At 38.1% G+C, this 21,889-nt stretch overlaps 1 protein-coding gene and 1 long non-coding RNA gene across 2 annotated transcripts in view; both read right to left on the bottom strand.

Moving 5' to 3' along the window:
* LOC310739802 overlaps positions 1-21,889 on the bottom strand; it is a 351,802-nt gene that overhangs the window by 63,104 nt on the left and 266,809 nt on the right. The window lies entirely within an intron of this gene.
* Positions 1-21,889, bottom strand: part of rab26 (RAB26, member RAS oncogene family) — a 90,375-nt gene that overhangs the window by 14,114 nt on the left and 54,372 nt on the right. Inside the window, exon 5 of the mRNA XM_083565971.1 lies at positions 19,820-19,872. Coding sequence (XP_083422097.1) covers positions 19,820-19,872 — 53 coding nt within the window. The remainder of the gene's footprint in view (positions 1-19,819; positions 19,873-21,889) is intronic.

Here is a 21,889-nt window from a genome sequence, read left to right as displayed (position 1 = left end):
CCGATAGGGACAGGGCCGTGCTGCTGGATGTCCCTCTAGTACCAACTGGCATGTTAAAAAATTTATAGCTTCCTGGTCATGACGTCAACACCATTGGACGGATTACACACGTGAATCAGAGCGTAGACAACGTGAAAACGATCCCAAAGCGTTGTTGATGCATCGTCTCGGTTCCTCAGGAACAGTTTTGGAGATGATCATTTATAAATAAAAATTTACTATAAATATAAAGTTGCCAAACATTTTTAGAAACATCTGGAGGAATATCCCTTTGAGTACTAGCTTAAGATGCAGATCACTTTAATCATCTCAGAGGGAAATTGTAAATTCATGCCAGAAACACAATCCTTGTAGACAAAGCCAAGAAATATGTCCAAAAGTAATCTGAAGGTGAGCATTTTAGCACAGTACAAAGGCAATAATACACAATAATTTTAGTATATAAAATTTTAAAGGTGGTAGGTATATGGACAGGTCCTGAATTATTGTTTTGTTTTGTTTGTTTCTCAATGATTTTACTGAAATTAGGAATAAATAATTGTACATTTTAAAATAGATATTTTTGTGTATATTCATACCAATGTAGAAAAAATGATCGTCAGTCATTTTGAATTGTTAAAATTTGAGAAGTCTGGAATCCACATCTCAATGGCATTCAATTAAAGAATGCCAAAAAGAATAGGGAGTCAAATAGGTAAATGAGCATATTATCAGCATATATTATGGCAGCTCACTCTCTGTATGTAATACTTCCGTTCTTCTGGTGATACAAAAGCAAATACAAATGGATAGTGGCACAAGACCAAGATTAAATAACAATGTACTAATGCAACAGCCCTGCCTTATACCAGTTTGGAGTGAGGAAGAATGATTTGTCACAATTAGAGAGTTAGCTGGTTTAGGGGTGGCATTGCTTTCATTAAACTGAAATTAGGCCCTAAGCCAAACCATTCCAAAGATTCTTTGCAACTGGAGATTATAAAAAGCCATTTGTGGCCTACTTGTTTCCACCCCTTGACTCTGCTGAAGAGGTTAAGATATAGCTGTTTTTCTAAAACAGAAAAATTGGTTTGGGATTGGACAAACTTTAACCGTATTGTACTTTTCTCAAGAGAAGACTAAGGACTACTCATAACATCAAGCTTCAAAGGCATCTAATTTTTTTGTGAAAATATAATTTAAGATAAAGTAGTCTATTAAACTTAGAAAAGCCATCATAAGTACAAGGCAAGGCTGCGAGATGAAATAGGACACACACGCACACACACACACACACACACACACACACACACACACACACACACACACACACACACACACACACACACACACACACACACAAATTGATAAATTAGTTGTTGTTTACTTTTATCAAACCATAAAAAAACAGGATTTGCTTACCAGGCCTCAGTAAAATATTGCTACACATGTTTACAACAACATGAACAATTTTAATTCCCATCCAAAAAAATTTATTAAGAGGCTATTAGGTCAACTGTTTTTGCTTACCAAGGAGGTGTATTGGGTCACTATTTTTTAAATGAAATTACTATGGTTTTCGACTGCTAGGGTTCTTTTCACTCATCTCTCACTGGCAACATTATTCACAGTTTTGTATGTGTTCTGCAATAGAATTTTTTCTGTGCCCTTGGTGTTACAGGTGTGCATGGAAAAAAGAGTCCATGGCTTATCCTTGTGTTCAGTCATGATTTTAAAGGTCATGAATTCCTATTAAATGTCACACGACCTTAGTGCAACATGACTAACCTTTCAGTTTCACAGTTATCCCCTTGTTATCTAAGCAGAAATCTGAACTCTCTGCTCTTTACTACGGAAACTTCACACAAGCTTGTTGTAATAGACAGTCTTTTTCTTCACACATTGTTAATTTGACATGCTTATGTCAATTTCTTCTTTATAACATTAAGAGAATTTGTCCACTTCTTTCCATTTCATCCATTTCTATCCACACAGACACTCTGAAATTGTTCCAGATTGAATGTTGTCTACCAAATTCTCCCACTCCACCCCACTCCTCCACTCCCTCCACTGGCTTCCTGTAGCTTCTTTCATCAGATTTAAAACACCACTCAAAACCCAAAAACTAACCAGCACCCCTGAACCTCACAGCACTTATTTTACCCTGCACTGCACCACGCACTCTTCAAACTTCTATGAACGCTTAAATGGTCCCACCATTCTTCAGGGTACAAGGAAGACATATTAGAAGACTCTTCTCTGTTCTTGAACCTAGTGATGTTGATGTGACAGTTGTCACTCGCAGTCTTGAATTGAGGCCTAAAGATCTACATGTTCCACAAGTACTTACATTAACAAAATCTTTAAAGTTGCCATAACCATGTTACATACTAGCCTGTTACTGTTACAGCTCATCTCAAATGGTAAGATATTATAAGAAGCCAATGTGTTCTTACTATGGCTGTCAATCTATTAAAATATTTAATCTAGATTAATCGCATGATTGTCATGAGCTAACTCGTGATTATTCGCAACTTAATCACACATTTGTATCAGTTCTAAATGTACCTTCAATTAATACTTTTTTAAATACGCTTTTAATACTTTAATCAACATGGGCATGAAAAATTTTGATGCTTCATGCAAATAGATGTTTATTATTGAAACCATTCTCAACAAAGAGCATAAAGACAAAATATTCTTGTAAAAGTTTTAAAGTTATTATTGTGTTTAAAACTGTTTAAAACTGTAAATCAATAAGACACTAAATGTAACTTTTCCTATGTTTCCACAAGGATGGTTTTAATTGCGAGATGTGTGAATAATGCCTGATTTTGGTGCTTGATTTGAGACTTGGTCCATTAGTAAAACAAATGTTTAATAATTAAAAAATAGTTTTTCAGTGGAGTTTTTTTTATATCCGAGTTAAGAAAGATGTCTGGAATAAACGTGTGTTACGTTAAAGTTTTTAATTTCTCTTTTATATTTATTTATACTTTTAATAAAAAATAGTCAAACAGAAATGCACTCGGCTATAATCGTACATTAATACATTTAGTGCCGTTAAGATTTATTTGCGTAATTTGCAATAATTTTGACAGCCCTAGTTCTTAAATTAACAAATTATTGTTCAATAATAACCCAGCCATTAGGGGGGCACAAGCCAGTGCACTCTTAGTGCCGGTCCCAAGCCCGGGTAAATGGGGAGGGTTGCGTTAGGAAGGGCATCCAGCGTAAAACATGTGCCAAATCAAATATGCGGATCACAAATGAGAATTTCATACCGGATCGGTCGAGGCCCGGGTTAACAACGACCGCCACAGGTATCGTTAGCCGACAGGGTACCGGTGGAAATTGGGCTACTGTTGGCCGAAGGAGGAGAAGGAGAGGAGGAAGACGTCTACAGAGACGGCAGGAAAAGGAGCAGTGTAGGAGAGTAGAGGTTCGGGTTGGTACTTTAAATGTTGGTACTATGACGGTTAAAGGGAGAGAGGTAGCTGATATGATGGAGAGGAGAAAGGTAGATATGCTGTGTGTTCAGGAGACCAAGTGGAAAGGGAGTAAGGCCAGGAACATTGGAGGTGGGTTTAAACTGTTTTATCATGGTGTGGATGGAAAGAGAAATGGTGTAGGGGTGATTCTGAAGGAAGAGTACAGTAAGAGTGTAGTGGAGGTGAAGAGAGTTTCTGATATGGTGATGATCGTGAAGGTGGAGGTTGAAGGGATGATGATTAAATGTAATCAGTGCCTATGCTCCACAAGTTGGCTGTGAAATGGAGGAGAAGGAAAGATTCTGGAGTGAATTAGATGAAGTGGTAGATGGTGTACCTAGGAAAGAACGATTGGTGATTGGGGCAGACTTTAATGGGCATGTAGGTGAAGGGAACAGAGGTGATGAGGAGGTGATGGGTAGGTATGGTTTTAAGGAGAGGAATGTGGAAGGGCAGATGGTGGTTTGCTAAAAGGATGGAAATGGCAGTGGTGAACACGTATTTTAAGAAGAAGGAGGATCATAGGGTGACGTATAAGAGTGAAGGAAGGTGCACACAGGTGGATTATGTTCTGTGTAGGAGATGCAACCTGAAGGAGATTGGAGACTGTAAGGTGTTGGCGGGGGACAGTGTAGCTAGACAGCATCGGATGGTGGTCTGTAGGATGGTTTTGGAGGCGAAGAAGAAGAGGAGGAAAGTAAGGATTGAAAGAAGAAGAAGATGGTGGAAACTGAAGGAGGAAGAGTGTAGTGTGAGGTTCAGGGAAGAGGTCAGACAGGGGCTTGGTGGTGGTGAAGAGGTGCCGGATGATTGGGCAACTACTGCAGGAGTGATGAGGGAGGCAGCTAGAAAAGTACTTGGTGTGACATCTGGAAATAGAAAGCAAGACAAGGAGACGTAGTGGTGGAATGAGGAAGTGCAGGAGAGCATTAGGGGAAAGAGGTTGGCAAAACAGAAGTGGGATCGACAGAGTGATGAGAAAAGTAGGCAGGAGTACAAGGAGATGCGGCAGCAGGTAAAAAGGGATGTGGCGAAAGCCAAGGAAAAGGCCTATGAGGAGCTGTATAAGAGGTTGGACACTAAGGAAGGAGAAAAGGATTTATACCGATTGGCCAGGCAGAGGGACCGAGCTGGGAAGGATGTACTGCAAGTTAGAGCAATAAAGGATGGAGAGGGAAATGTGTTGACTAATGAGGAGAGTGTGTTGAGAAGATGGAGGGAGTATTTTGAGCAGCTGATGAATGAGGAAAATCAGAGAGAGAGAAGGTTGGAGGATGTGGAGTTGGTGAAGCAGGAAGTGGATAGGATTAGTAAGGAGGAAGTGAGAGCAGCAATTAAGAGGATGAAGAGTGGAAAGTCGGTTGGACCAGATGACATACCGGTAGAAGCGTGGAGATGTTTAGGAGAGATGGCAGTGGAGTTTTTAACCAGATTGTTTAACAGGATTCTGGAAGGGGAGAGGATGCCTGAGGAATGGAGAAGGAGTGTGCTGGTACCGATCTTTAAGAATAAGGGAGATGTGCAGACCTGCAGTAACTACAGGGGAATTAAGTTGATCAGTCACACCATGAAGTTATGGGAAAGAGTAGTGGAAGCCAGGCTGAGAGAAGAGGTGACCATCTGTGAGCAACAGTATGGTTTCATGCCGAGGAAGAGATGCCATATTTGCTTTGAGGATGTTGATGGAGAAGTATAGAGAAGGACAGAAGGAGCTGCATTGTGTATTTGTGGATTTAGAGAAAGCGTACGACAGGGTGCCGAGAGAGGAGTTGTGGTATTGTATGAGGAAGTCAGGTGTGTCAGAGAAGTATGTGAGGGTGGTGCAGGACATGTATGAGGACAGTGTGACGGCAGTGAAGTGTGCAGTAGGTACGACAGACTGGTTCAGGGTGAAGGTTGGACTGCATCAAGGATCGGCCCTGAGCCCTTTCCTGTTTGCAGTGGTGATGGACAGGTTGACGGACGAGGTCAGACAGGAGCCTCCCTGGACTATGATGTTTGCAGATGATATTGTGATTTGTGGTGAGAGTAGAGAGCAGGTTGAGAAGAGCCTGGAGAGGTGGAGATATGCGCTTGAGAGAAGGGGAATGAAAGTCAGTAGGAGTAAGACAGAGTACATTTGTGTGAATGAGAGGGAGGGCAGTGGAGTGATACGGTTGCAGGGAGAAGAGGTGGAGAAGGTGGAGGAGTTCAGGTACCTGGGGTCAACAGTGCAAAGTAATGGAGAGTGTGTTAGAGAAGTAAAGAAAAGAGTGCAGGCAGGGTGGAGTGGGTGGAGAAGAGTGACAGGAGTGATTTGTGATAGAAGAGTATCTGCAAGAATGAAAGGGAAAGTTTATAGGACTGTGGTGAGACCTGCGATGTTGTATGGATTAGAGACAGTGGCATTGAGTAAAAGACAGGAGGTGGAGCTGGAGGTAGCAGAGCTGAAAATGTTAAGGTTTTCGTTGGGAGTGACGAGGATGGACAAGATTAGAAATGAGTTTATTAGAGGGACAGCACATGTAGGATGTTTTGGTGACAAGGTGAGGGAGGCGAGATTGAGATGGTTTGGACATGTGCAGAGAAGGGACATGAATTATATTGGTAGAAAAATGCTGAAGATGAAGCCACCAGGTAGGAGGAAAAGAGGAAGGCCAAGGAGGAGGTTCATGGATGTGGTGAGGGAAGACATGCAGGTAGTTGGTGTGAAAGAGGCAGATGTAGAGGACAGGGTGGTATGGAGACGGATGATCCGCTGTGGCGACCCCTAATGGGAGCAGCCGGAAGAAGAAGAAGAAGAAGAAGAAGAAGAAGAAGAAGAAGAAGAAGAACATTTTTTAATTCATATAATTTTTTTTTTATTTTATTTATTTTGGTTTTATATTTACTGACTAAATAGTTTAGCCCATTTCAAGCAACATGTCTTATATAGCACTGTAATTAAATTTTTTTTTAATTGAATTGAAAATTAATGAAATTGAAAATGCACATTTTAAAGAAACCCACTTTGATGAAATTATTAAGTTTTTTTTATCCATTTACAAAATTATAACAACCAGTTTATAGAGATATAAATCACAAAAACATGCACTGATAGAAGAATAAAGCATTTATAAAAACAGAATAAACTTGCATAAATCTCTTGCACTGTGAGAAAGCTGTTTGAAGGCAGGCAAAATATTGTTCAGTAAGACTCTATGTGCATTTTTTTGTTATGCTATTTAAACCAGCTCTCTGTTAATAAACTATATGCAAAATTCTTCATGGTCAAGAAACATGTAAATAAAGGTGCATACAATAACATGGCAAAAGACAAAAAGCAGTGCTTCAGAAAATACTGTATATTAATTTTAAAGTTGCATATGTGATAAAATGTGAATGAGTGTTGTCTGTCTGATTCAGTTTCTTCCAGTTCAGTTTCTTCCAGTCTGCTTAGTTTACATCATCCTTAATAAAGTGTGGGCCCATTAAATGAGTCGGAGTCTAATTGCAGTAATGTTCAATGTCTCATGGTCTAAGAACCCATGCTGTAATTTCAGCTTTTCCTTCCCTTTGCTTAAGTAGCAGTAGTAGCCAGGCAATAATCTCCTGCTAGAAGACAATAACAACTATAGTGACGTGCTGGCAATACTGACTGTATACCTTTGTTACACTGCCCTCTATGTCTGCATTCTAGTAGCCAAACTTAAACAGCAAAACAAATTATATAATGCACAAGTAAAGGTCTTTGCCTGGCTTCTAAAGTGCTCATTCTTCAACTATTTATCATTCATCATTCATTCATTTTCTTCCGCTTATCCGTAATTCGGGTCGCGGGGGCAGCAGTCTAAGCAGGCCTCCGCCTTCGACTGCTGCCCAATCCTCACAGCACCGTCCCTTACGGTCCCTCCTGCAGGTGGTGAGCCCACGGGAAGTCAACTATTTATGTTTGGCTTAAAAAGGGCTTTTCTGTAGCATGGTATTTTATTGCAAATTAAAAGACACAATCAATAGGTATAGAAAATAGTTTTCCCTTAGTAGAGGTACAGTATAATCACTAGACTCTTTATTTCAGGTATAATCAATCGAACTGCAAAAAAGATTAATACCACGTCCATAAAAACACCAGGTAAAAAAAAAAAAACCTACCAAATTAATAATAAAATAACATGATTCCAGAATTCTTAAAGATTTAAAAAAGCAGGCAGCAAAAATAAAATGGAAATAAAAAAAAAAATATATATAAGTATGATATTAGTAAAGCTTATATAAATAAATAAATAAATAAATAAATAAATAAATAAATATATATATATATATATATATATATATATATATATATATATATATAGCGGGGAAAATAAGTATAAATAAATATATAAATAAATATATATATATATATATATATATATATATATATATATATATATATATATATATATATATATATATATATATATATATATATATATAGCGGGGAAAATAAGTATTTGACACATCAGCATTTTTATCAGTAAGGGGATTTCTAAGTGGGCTATTGACACAAAATTTCCAACAGATGTAGCCATCAAGCCAAATATTGAATTCATACAAAGAAATCAGAATATTTAAGTATACAAGTTGAGCCATAATAAATAAAGTGAAATGACACAGGGAATAAGTATTGAACACATGAAGATAACAACGTGCAAAATGGCATAGAAAGCCAGGAGATCACCTGAAATCTGTCAGTATTGAGAGAGAAACCCTGCCCCCTATCAGTACTAAATTATATCAGCTGCTTTAGTCCTAATTGATGGCCTATAAAGGCTTCTCATTACCCAGGAGGCACACAGGAAAGACTTAATGATGGGTAAAAGCAAAGAACTCTCTCAAGATCTTCGTAATCTTATCGTTAAAAAGCATTTTGATGGGAATGGTTATAGGCGCATTTCCAGAATGCTGAATGTTCCTGTAAACACTGTGGGTGCCATTATCCGGAAATGGAAAGAGCATCAGTTTACCATAAACCGGCCACGATCAGGTGCTCCTCGTTAGATCCTTGTCCGAGGAGTCCAAAGAATAATCAGGAGAGTTCGCCAAGAGCCAAGAACCACTCGGGCAGAACTTCAGGAAGACCTTCTTCAGCAGGTACTGTTGTTTCAAAGAAAACTATAAGCAATGCACTGAACCGCCATGGCATCCATGCAAGACTCCATTGCTGAGCAAAAAGCATGTTGAGTTTGCGAAAGAGCATTTGAAGAAGCCTGTGGATTATTGAGAGACTATAGTATGGTCAGATGAAAGCAAAATTGAACTTTTTGGCAGTCATTTTAATGGAGATTGAATGGAGAAACATACCGGGACATTCTGAATACAAATCTGCTGCCATCTACCAGAAAGCTGAAAATGAAAAGAGGGTGGACATTTCAGCAAGACAATGATCCCAAACACAAGGCCAAGGAAACAATGAAGTGGTTTCAAAGAAAGAAAATCAAGTTGCTTGAATGGCCCAGTCAATCACCCGACCTAAATCCCATAGAAAATCTATGGAGAGAACTGAAGATCAAAGTTCATAAAAGAGGCCTAAGGAACCTTCAAGATTTAAAGACCATTTGTGTAGAAGAATGGGCCAGAATCACTCCTGAGCAATGCAGACGACTGGTCTCTCCATACAAGAGGCGTCTAGAAGCTGTAATCAACAACAAAGGCTTTTCTACAAAGTATTAAATAAAGTGTGTTTAATACTTATTCCCTGTGTCATTTCACTTTATTTATTATGACTCAACTTGTATACTTAAATGTTCTGATTTCTTTGTATGAATTCAATATTTCGCTTGATGGCTACATCTAGTGGAAATTTTGTCTCAATAGCCCACTTAGAAATCCCCTTACTGATAAAAATGCTGATGTGTCAAATACTTATTTTCCCCGATGTATATAACTACAATAAGGATAATCTTATCTTTTTCTTCATAGATAATGTTAAAGAATTGACATTGTCACAATGCAAATTAAGGCACACGTCACGGGTGAAATCACGACCAGGAAGTATAAAACACACATGGAGTGAAGCCGGCTTCAGCTTCTGGTTGTTCATGAAGTGCTCTGTGTGAAATTCAATGTTGTTAGTCTGTCCAAAAAAAAATTAAGAAGAAAACCAAGCACACTTTTCGGCCGTGCCTTTCTCCCTGCCCCTGTTTTATCACAAGGAGGGATACACACAGCCTTTGTGTGGCTTGTTTTGCATATACGTATGTCTCATACGTAGAGCGATTGCTAGAGCATATAACTGTCATTAGACATTATGAAATCACTGGCATTGCAAAACAATATACAGAGGACATAAGAGCAAAAGAAAGGGGAACCCTGAATATGAAGGCCATAATGAGATGTGATTTCCTGCATCTCTGGTACTCTTAATGTTGGGAATAATTTCTGAAGCCCCCATATTTCTGAGCTCCTAATCACATCACATATGCACCAGTCCTGTAATCACTGCTCCCAAGCATTTACCTGTAATCAGCCTGGTGCCTAGCACTAGAGAGCAGCATATCAAAGCTATAATTTAGCATATTAATTTAGCCAAAATTTTGCCTTCAACAAAATTTCATGAAATTTAACACACCTTTGTCTCATTTGATTTGTCTATTTTCATATCTCAGGTTTTCTAGGTTTATAAATAACTACAAAAATGTAACATTTGTGTGAACTAATATTTGACATTTGTGTGAACTAAGACAGGACTCTAGGTAAGGCAAAAATAATAAGATGGCTTTAATGTTTATCCAAACATTCAGTATTGTTTAAATTAAATTAAATTAACCATATTTATGTTTATTTGCCCTTGACATTTTGTGGAACTAATCAACATTTTTGGAACCGCGGTTGTAAACATAAGCAGGGCTTAAAATTTGAAACTTAGACAACATACTACCTGGGGCCAACAACCATCCCAAACATAATTCACAAACAGACAACTAGAAAAGCCTGAAGTACAATAACAACAATTGGCTTTCCATCTTTTATCACCAACATATATCATCCACTCATACATTCTTCTGAGCTCCCTGGCAACTTGGAGGTGCTAAGTGCCTGCTTAGAAAAAGCCATGCACATCATTTAAATGAATGCTTTCTAGGGAATAAATACTTTTTGTACTTTTTATACTGTCTACCTAAACATTGATGTATACAAAATGTGCCCTGTCAAATTGTTTAGGAATTGTTTGATCACCACGGCAGAGTTCAAGGTGCTGTGGGATGTGCTGGACTAACAAATAATGGCCATCATGCAACTTACAGTCTGATGCTAACAGATTTCACAGCACACCTTTAGAAGTCAGTGCTATTTTACCAGCACAAGGGGCACCTACACAATAAAAGGTTTTAATGTATGGCTGATTGGTGTATATTTTTACATTGCTCTCTATGCTAGAATATTCAACTATAAATCCAAAAATCAGTAGAGACACAAAACATTAGAATTTTTTTTTGCATTAGTCAGTAAATTTTCAGTAAAAGTATTAATAGACATTATAAAGAAAATATTTTTTTTAGTAAAATTGATGTGTTCAAATTTAAAGAAATTCAGAAAAATGTCTAACAAGTACAAAAATGTGTTCAAAACAAGATCAATAAATCTTGCAAGGGACTGTTAAGCCAAAATCGTTTTGCATAATAGCAAGTTGTTTTATGGACATGATGGTGCTAAGTGTAACTGCCAACTCAATTACATCACATACACCATGATATATTGTATTTAATATCTGATTTATTCAGTCAGTTTCACAAAATGTGAGGTAGCAGGATTACCAGCTAAATATTAATTGCATTAAGAATTAATTCCATGTCTTATGAAAAGGGTATAGAAGCTTTTGGATTATTCATGTTTGTCTGTTTACCCCTAATAGCCCTTGGCTTCTAATTAAATGAAAATGGTTGACAGTTTTCAGATGTAAAAATTAGTTATATGTATACATGTTCTAAAATATCACTAAAATATATACAAAATAATACAGAAAGACCTTTCTTTATACTAAATGAACCTGAATGATGAGATTTTGCCAGGGTGTGACCCGACATCTAACACACAAGTGGATACGCTTAGCCTCAATACATCAATATGGCAACAACATATACCATGCAAACAGTCACAATGACAAGTGACCACTTTTATATATGTCTCTACAGGACCTGACAACCGTCCCAAATTTGCCATGGAATTATCCATCATAGCAAAAGTCTTTTGTGTCACTCATTCTCATGCTACCTTATATTTCAGCCAAAATATAGTTTTATTTAAAGTGACTTACAGTGAGGAAAATAAGTATTTGAACACCCTGCTATTTTGCAAGTTCTCCCACTTAGAAATCATGGAGGGGTCTGAAATTGTCTTCGTAGGTGCATGTCCACTGTGAGAGACATAATCTAAAAAAAAAAAATCCAGAAATCACAATGTATGATTTTTTTAACTATTTATTTGTATGATACAGCTGCAAATAAGTATTTGAACACCTGAGAAAGTCAATGTTAATATTTGGCACAGTAGCCTTTGTTTGCAATTACAGCGGTCAAACGTTTCCTGTAGTTTTTCACCAGGTTTGCACACACTGCAGGAGGGATTTTGGCCCACTTCTCCCCACAGATCTTCTCTAGATCAGCCAGGTTTCTGGCCTGTCGCTGAGAAACACAGAGTTTGAGCTCTCTCCAAAGATTCTCTATTGGGTTTAGGTCTGGAGACTGGCTAGGCCATGCCAGAACCTTGATATGCTTCTTACAGAGCCATCCTTGGTTATCCTGGCTGTGTGCTTCGGGTCATTGTCATGTTGGAAGACCCAGCCTCGACCCATCTTCAATGCTCTAACTGAGGGAAGGAGGTTGTTCCCTAAAATCTCGCAATACATGGCCCCGGTCATCCTCTCCTTAATACAGTGCAGTCACTCTGTCCCATGTGCAGAAAAACACCCCCAAAGCATGATGCTACCACCCCCATGCTTCACAGTAGGGATGGTGTTCTTGGGATGGTACTCATCATTCTTCTTCTTCCAAACACGTTTAGTGGAATTATGACCCAAAAGTTCTATTTTGGTCTCATCTGACCACATGACTTTCTCCCATGACTCCTCTGGATCATCCAAATGGTCATTGGCAAACTTAAGACGTGCCTGGACATGTGCTGGTTTAAGCAGGGGAACCTTCCGTGCCATGCATGATTTCAAACCATGACGTCTTAGTGTATTACCAACAGTAACCTTGGAAACGGTGGTCCCAGCTCTTTTCAGGTCATTGACCAGCTCCTCCCGTGTAGTTCTGGGCTGATTTCTCACCTTCCTTAGGGTCATTGAGACCCCACGAGGTGAGCTCTTGCATGGAGCCCCAGTCCGAGGGCGATTGACAGTCATGTTTAGCTTCTTCCATTTTCTAATGATTGCTCCAACAGTGGACCTTTTTTCACCAAGCTGCTTGGCCATTTCCCCGTAGCCCTTTCCAGCCTTGTGGAGGTGTACAATTTTGTCTCTAGTGTCTTTGGACAGCTCTTTGGTCTTGGCCATGTTAGTAGTTGGATTCTTACTGATTGTATGGGGTGGACAGGTGTCTTTATGCAGCTAACGACCTCAAACAGGTGCATCTAATTTAGGATAATAAATGTAGTGGAGGTGGACATTTTAAAGGCAGACTAACAGGTCTTTAAGGGTAAGAATTCTAGCTGATAGACAGGTGTTCAAATACTTATTTGCAGCTGTATCATACAAATAAATAGTTTAAAAATCATATATTGTGATTTCTGGATTTTTTTTTTTAGATTATGTCTCTCACAGTGGACATGCACCTACGATGACCATTTCAGACCCCTCCATGATTTCTAAGTGGGGGAACTTGCAAAATAGCAGGGTGTTCAAATACTTATTTTCCTCACTGTACAATTGAGACACAATTCAACCCAAATGTATGGCTGTTACATAAGTTACCATTTATCAGAAAATTATCAATTCTTAACCAACTGGCCAAAAACATTTTCAGGCGAGATTTAAATACAGCAATGACTACTGCAACTACACAAATATATTGTCCTAGAGCAGGGGTCACCAGCCTTTTTGAAACTAAGAGCTACTTCTTGGGTACCATTTAATGTGAAGGGCTACCAGTTTGATACACACAGTTTTCAGTTTGATCTGAAATAACAAATTTGCTCAATTTACCTTTTATTATATGTTATTATTAATAATTAATGATATTCATCTTTGTGAAGACACTGATCATGTTAATGATTTCTCATAATAAGTATCAACAATGATTTAACAAAGTAAGAAAACAGCTATTTTTAGAAAAGGCTACTCATGTGGTCCTTGCGGGCTACCTGGTTGGTGACCCCTGTCCTAGAGCAAGTCCTAGTGCCCAGAAGTGTTACAGATATCAATCCCACATAACTCAGTCAAAACTGTGACTGTATTGTATGAAACCTGAAATAAGAAAATTGCCTTCAGGGTAACTTATTGATCTTTACATTTTAATTATGTCCATATTGATGGCAATGGTTTGTTTCCAAATATTAATTAGCAACTCGCAATATGGCAAGATGGAACCCATTTTTTGGCAAAGGTGGCAAAACATACATGGACCACTATCTATTAAGGTTATGAACGCAAGAAGCTTGTGGATGTTGTGTGCATCCGGTAAAAGTGTGTGAGTGTCAGCTATCAAAAAAGAAATATGCATGCATATTATGATTGCAGAATAAATACAAAAAAAGTAATGCCCTAGCTTTCAAAGTGTATATTGGGCAGTCCTTTCAGGACAAAGGTTTGTTCAGACAAATGTGGGTCCCTTAAAAGACTCATCCACTGCTACTTTTTGATTTTAAATACATCTGTATATACTAAGATGAATTACCCAATGATTCTCAAATACCCATGATCAAAGATAACATTCTGGATTAACTTTAAATTTAGCTAATTGTAAAAAGCCTTTTTGTACATGTTTAAAAAGACAATTTGTCTATGATTTAGTGTACATATTATACTATACACCAGAAACCAAAGACTTACTATACATTTAGATAGATCTGTATGAGATCTGTATGCCTCATACAATTTTAAAAACAGACATATAGGCATTATAAACAAGCTTTGTTTATGAAACGAATTATCATATGTGCTACATCTGTCATTGCAGAAGTGATCAGTAGTGATAAAATGATTAAACTAAAAGCACAAACTATCATTAAGAAAGCAGTGCATAAGACTGGGTTGTTAAAGTTATAAGCTCAGGGCAGTGGAGTGGTACGGTTACAGGGAGAAGAGGTGAAGAAGGTGGAGGAGTTTAGGTATCTGGGGTCAACAGTGCAAAGTAATGGAGAGTGTGTTAGAGAAGTAAAGAAAAGAGTGCAGGCAGGGTGGAGTGGGTAGAGAAGAGTGACAGGAGTGATTTGTGATAGTAGGATATCTGCAAGAATGAAAGGGAACGTTTATAGGACTGTGGTGAGACCTTCGATGATGTATGGTTTAGGGACAGTGGCATTGAGTAAAAGACAGGAGGAGGAGCTGGAGATGTCAAGGTTTTCGTTGGAAGTGACGAGGATGGACAAGATTAGAAATGAGTTTATTAGAGGGACAGCGCATGTAGGATGTTTTGGTGACAAGGTGAGGGAGGCGAGATTGAGATGGTTTGGACATGTGCAGAGGAGGGACATGAGTTATATTGGTAGAAGAATGCTGAAGATGGAGCGACCAGGAAGGAGGAAAAAAGGAAGACCAAGGAGGAGGTTTATGGATGTGGTGAGGGAAGACATGCAGGTAGTTGGTGTGAAAGTGCAGATGTAGAGGACAGAGTGGTATGGAGACGGATGATCCGCTGTGGCGACCCCTAATTGAAGCAGCCGAAAGAAGAAGAAGAAGAAGAAGAAGTATTCTGCAGTTTGAAATATGTAGAAAATTTATAACAACATATAGTATATATGTGTATATATGTATGTATGTATGTATGTATGCATGTACAGTATTTAGGTATAGATAGATAATTGTTTTTATGATTTTTTTCATAGCTCACAGTGGAATAATCACATAATAAGCGAGGTTCTATGTTATGTTGTTTGCTAATTATGTTTCTGAAGAAATAACCGGTGCACCATAAGCAAGCTCTAAAAAAAATTTCAAGAGAGATAGTAAAAGAGACAGAAAAGATGTTCTATAACAGTGTTTGGCCTGCTGATATTTTTAACCATGTGTTTCTAGTGCCGCAAAAGTCCTTGAAGAGAGTGACATGGTTTTTGAAGTTATAGATCTTGGGGGAAAAATGCTTTCATGTTGTGCTTTGATGTATGCTACTAGAAGCTGTAAGCTTTAACATAGGCACAACATTTTATATCCTGTACTATTTCATACATTATTATTGCTGTGATTATTTACTTTTTAACTGAAGCTATGAATATGATTTAGGGTTTAGACCCTTTTTCATGGACTTGCTTCAATCTAATGGCTTTACCTGCTTTTGAATTTTTTCTTTGGCGCATCAGCCAATAATTTTTATGATTAAAAGGACCAACTGTGATATGTTGGTGATGCCACTAGAATGGTGTATGGATGTTGAATACCACTTATTATCTTTTTAATGCTATATCAATTACTCTCAAAACCAGTATATTTGATATTAATACCAGTATTTTAAAATCCATCATTAAACTTTGGCACATTTTTACGATGGATGCCCTTCCTAACGCAACCCTCCCCGTTTATCTGGGCTTGGGACCGGCACTGAGAGTGGGGATTGAACCCGGGCCGCAGCGGTGGGAGCGCCGCATCCTAACCACTAGACCATAAGGGAACCTTTTTAAAATCCATCATTATTAACATTAAATAGATTACAAATAACTTCTTTTTGGTTACATTTATTGAAATAAGTATTAAACAAACATTTCACCAAATATACCCAGGTTCCGGCCACCTGGTTAGGAGACTGACCCTTCTCCTTGTCCAAGCATGCTACTGATACGTCCAAGGCTGATCAGTCTACGCTATGTGAAAGACCCCACAAAACCTACCAGCGGCAAAAACTAGTCCCCCTGCCAACCACGCAACGGCCGTAGTCCCATCTGGGAGTTGAGTTGATTACGGATCTGCCCAACTCTGATGGGAACACCTGCGTCCTAGTGGCTGTGAACCTCTTCTCCAAGGCTTGCAGACTGGTTCCCCTCCGAGTTCTGTCCACAGACCTAGAGACCGCAGAGCCGCTATGTGTTCCGCAATTTCGGCCCCCCGGGAGAAATTGTCTCAGACCGGGGGCCCCAGTTCACGTCCCACGTGTGGAAGGAGTTCTTCCGGGTCCTTGTGTTTACGGTCAACCTGTTATCCGGGTATCAACCACAGACTAATGGCCAGCCAGAGCGGAAGATACAGGAGCTGGGAGGTTACCTCCGGTCCTACTGCAACCAAGATCAAGCGAGCTGGAACCGGTTCCTTCCCTGGGCCAAGTACGCACAGAATTCCCTGTGCTAGGAAGCCATACACAGCTCCAAAGAGCCCTCAGGGCCACCCGGAGGTTCGCAGATCCTCGGAGATCGGAGGCCCCCCTTAGCAACCAGACGATCTGGTATGGTTATCGACCCGAGATCTGTGCGTGTTTTAGAGGAGCCTTTTCTGCTTTGACTGGTCAACTCTCCTGCTTTTAAAAACATTTATTTAATGGTACAACAAAAGGTATCAATCCTGTTATGTCACGCAGGATACAGATGGATGCAAGTGCCATATAAATACTTTTATTGATAAACAGGCAGACAAATACAAATCAATATCCAATATCATACAGAGCAAACAGGCAGTGGGTCGGCGATCAGCAAAATGTTAAGTATGAGAAAACAAGTTTGTGAACATGAAACTGAAATGAGATTTGATAAAAATCTGGATATCAAGCATGGAACAAAAGCTTGTACATACAGATGTCTGAATGCAATAAGTTTCTGACTAGATAGCAGAAACAAGGGGGTATTCAAATAAAAATGTAAAAGTGAAATATAAGAATTATTGTTAAGACAACATAACTGGGGTATTTTTTACATATATTTTGTTTTATTAGTGCAACATATATGTATATTGCATTTCTGAATTTTAATTTTGATGGGAAGATTTTGTTTAGAAAAGCAGGAGTGGAGTTGTGCAGCTGCAATTACTTAGGTAAGTATTAATGAAAAGCTCATCATTCTATTATTAAATTCCTGAAAACCCAATCCATGACTATTACTACACAAAGTACTAACAGTCAATATAAAACTCACTTGTTTGAAAATAATCTCAAAAAGGATCAATATAATTTAATGTAAGAATCGATCCTTTTGATACAACACAGCTACAGACCCATCCACCAATATGTTGTTGATATTATGGTTTCATTTGCAAAACATGAGCTGCACACAATATAGTTCAGCATTTACATACAGTCATACATCTTTTAGTACACAAAAAATATTTTTTATTTTCTCAGTCATTTCATATATCTTAGGCCGATGCTGTTACGACTTTCAAAGAAATGACAATAGAATAGAATAGCCTTTATTTGTCACATATACATTACAGCACAAATGACAAAATGACAAAAGCCATCCCAGTTTGACAACCAGAAAACAGAATACACAAGGATAGGGCAAACTCAAGAACAATATTGAATTATTTTTTAAAACAGAATTACAAACAAAAAAACTGAAGCCTCTGTGTTGTGACTGGTAGAAATGCAGAGAGAAATTTCATATATAACTGATTGTACAGGTGTGGCTGTGCTGTGGTCTACAGTGATGAAAAAAAAATAGGGACTGTTTTAACAAGTGCAGGTTATGACATCAATCACCTAAAATCCTAGTAGTAGCTTCTTAAATTGAGCAAAGAGTATGATAATAAAAATTATAATAAAATTAAATCCCAGAATTAAGCTTTATAATTACTCTGTTCCTTAAACAAATGGAAATTAGGGAGCTGAGCTAAAAAATAAGCATAGCTAGAGTTCAACTGTTATTAAATAGATAAGCTGCATATTTCTCATGGTACAATGATCTCACTTATGACACCAGAGCAGAGAGATGATTCGAATATGGTAATGTAGCAGAACAAAATTTTCATAAAAATAGAAGAGCATGAATTTATGCCAGTCTTTATAAAGAGTAAAGCAAACCTAATAATTGTAGACCTGCCAAACCAACCTTTAGCTCCACTAAAATATATACTATAGACTGTTCCTTAAACAAATGGAAATAAGGGAGCTGAGCTGCAAAATAAGCATAGCTAAAGTTAAACTGTTATATAATAGCTAAGCTGCATATTTCTCATGGTACAATGATCTCACTTATGACACCAGAGCAGAGAGATGATTCGAATATGGTAATGTAGCAGAACAAAATTTTCATAAACATAGAAGAGCATGAATTTATGCCATTCTTAATAAAGAGTAAAGTAACCTAATAATTTTAGACCTGCCAAACCAAACCTTAAGCTCCACTAAAATATATACTAAAGACAATCACACCTGTGGTTTCGAAAAATCCACAAAAAACAAAGAAGTTTGTTTTTCTAAAGAATACAAAGATATTCCACAAATCGTGCGCTTCCCACAGTTTAGGGAAGGCCCACATGTGGATGTGACAGGAAGGTATTCACAGACTCTTGGTCATATAGTGAAGTACTAAAGTACAAAATACAAACAGGATATTTGTAAGTTGCCCTGGATAAGGGCATCTACAAAATGCCATAAATGTAAAAATATAATGGAAATAATTCAATGTGCCTTTATCCTAATGTGCTCACTTTCTTTGCCATCAGCTCCTCCTCAAGAGCTCTTTCTAAGAATGTCTGGGAACTTTACCTGTATAAATCTGCCACAGGGTTAATTCATACTGGTTCTTGATCATGCTTAACAGAGCAGTGTTGCACAACTTTGACATTTCTTGTGGGGCTGCATCTGTTACTTCACAGACTGAGCATTTATTGAGAGACTGCTAAAAGCATCTTTTGTGGGCAAAAAAGACTTGAACCTGACTGAATGAAATGTGCAGAGTAAAAACCTCGGACTGTTTGTTAAAAACCAAGGGGGGCTTTTTAATAAATCCTTTGAATAAGTAATTAATGTACACGGTTTGACCACAAGACACAAGAAGTATGTGAACATAAACAAGTGAGGAATGAAAAACTCGAGTGTCCTTCACAGATCTCCAACCTCACCCCATTAATCGTCTTAGGAATGAAATGCAATGTCATCACTGTCTCACCTAAAAATGCTACAGCCATGATCCAAATTTTAGTTTAGCATTTCCAGAAAAGGGGGTTTACACACTGTGGCCATGTAGAGTGTAACAAGAGTCTGCCACAGAAGCACAAATGTGTGTTTTATATAGATAGATAGAAAGCTAAATAGCTAGCTAGACATTCTTACCCGAATGTTGTCAAACGATGCTTTGTTGGTGACATCATACAGCAGGAGCAATGCTAAAATAAGCAATGGAAGAAGTAAAAGATGGTAAGATATTAAACAAATGCTTTTCTTATTTTATCAAAACACAAGCACAAGGCTTAACAAACATTGTCAATTGAGGTTATGAAATGAAGAATTACAGCATTTTAATGAATTTTAGGTGTAAGCAGAAAGACAGCTCAGAGGGCTACTGCCTTATATTTTGTGTGAACCCACCTGGTTTCCAGTGAACAAAATGTAACAGGTTGGTGTTTTTTGTTGCCCTGTAAGCTTGATTGTTTACACAATTATTAGCTCTAAATGTCTACTTTACTTCTGAAGATTGCACTTGATAAAATGGATAGACCAACATGAATACAAGAGTGTTGTCAATGGGGAAAAACCAAGCTATTCTAAACAAACAACAACAAAAAAAAACGTATATGCTACAACCACATATAGAACAACTTGGCCAGGTAATACAACAGTGGTTAATGACAGACACATAACCAACATCCTTCATAGGACAAAAAAGGTAAATGTACTTTATAGCAAAATTAAATGTGAACAGAGGTGGATCTGCTCAGGCCACACTTGTAGCTCAAATAGTGTTTTAAACATGCCCACAACATGGGAACTTACTTTCCTCCTAGATATAAACAGTATCTCGGTGTGGACAGAAGGCCAAAACTCAAATACTCAACAAAAAACAGGAAAACAGATAATGGGTCCATCCAAGACAGGTTACACTCTGGGGCATGTTGTGTGTGTGCTGAAAACTGTGCCAGATGTTTCACTCTCTCTCTCTGAAAAAAAAACTATTTTTCTAAAGTCTAGCTGGGTCTAACCTGTCCAGGTCTAGTCTGGTTTTCCACTTTCTTGGTCAGGAAATGTCTTTATTTGTGTTTCTCCTATAGTTACAGTCACTGTCTTTCGTTAAAGCCTGTGTAAAATTTATTAGTCTCAATGTAGGCACCTGCGGCTTATAGACAGGTACGGCGTATTTATGTTCAAAATAAAAATCTTTGTCAAATTCAGTGGGTGCGGCTTAATAGTCCGGAAATTACGGTATGCATATTTGTTTGGATGTATACCTGTATAAGTAAACACTTTAGGACCTGTCAGCATTGGATCATTATTGCAGTGATTAATGTATTTCAGCTATTTCATCTGGCAACAAAAAATCTTTTCCATACTGTAATTGGAGTAGTAGCTTCTTATTTTTTAAACAGTCATGTGGTTGTGGAATAGAGTTTATTGTGTTTCAGAAGAAGGCATTAATTATTGGCATAGAAAAACCATTATTTCAACCCTGAAATTGGGTTCAGAACTGTCCAATACATTATCAAAAGCTAAAAGAATAGTTGTGAACTGTCCACTTTGCAGAATTAGTTGGTCAGAAAAAGATCTTGAATGACACAAAAAATATTTAACTGAAACAGCTTTGCTGAAACAACGCCATTAGAAATATACATTATAATCAAAGCTAAAGCACTGCAATTACATATTTGCAAGGTAGTGTATATTGAGAGGAAATTTGACATTACTCAGCAGTTAGTCATAACAGATTAAATAAATGGTGCACATGCCAGTCATCTTGCCACAATATTGTCAAACCTGTGTCTTAGATTTAATTTAATAAGTAGAGAGAAGATCAAGGTGCGTATAAGCCTAAGGTGTATGCATGACACCATTTTTGTATTCCTGAATTCAGCATTGAACTATTTGAGTAGGTTCTGCTCTACCTAACAAAGCAGTGTTGTAAATAATTTTAACTAGTGTCTCTCTCTGATGGACTTTTAGTCTTACATTTGTTCTCTGTGATTCAGTTTTGCTGCAGCTTTGCTAACCAACTCTTAAGCACAATGTAACACTATGAGTACCCTCACAGCGAATCTGTGGCCACCTACACAGGCTTTTATCACAGACCTTGAACCGGTTGCTATGCGACGCCCTCATGTAAGTAATCAGCCTAAATGTGCCGCACCTGGCCGCACCTCTTTATAAGCCCTCCACTTTGTGTGCAGACAGAGAGCTGTGCCTTGCAACAGG

This window comes from Silurus aristotelis, assembly GCF_946808225.1.
Source record: "Silurus aristotelis genome assembly, chromosome: 17".
Lineage (NCBI taxonomy): Eukaryota > Metazoa > Chordata > Actinopteri > Siluriformes > Siluridae > Silurus > Silurus aristotelis.
Note: the sequence above shows the minus strand (reverse complement) of the source record. Positions and strands in the feature narration are given on the sequence as shown.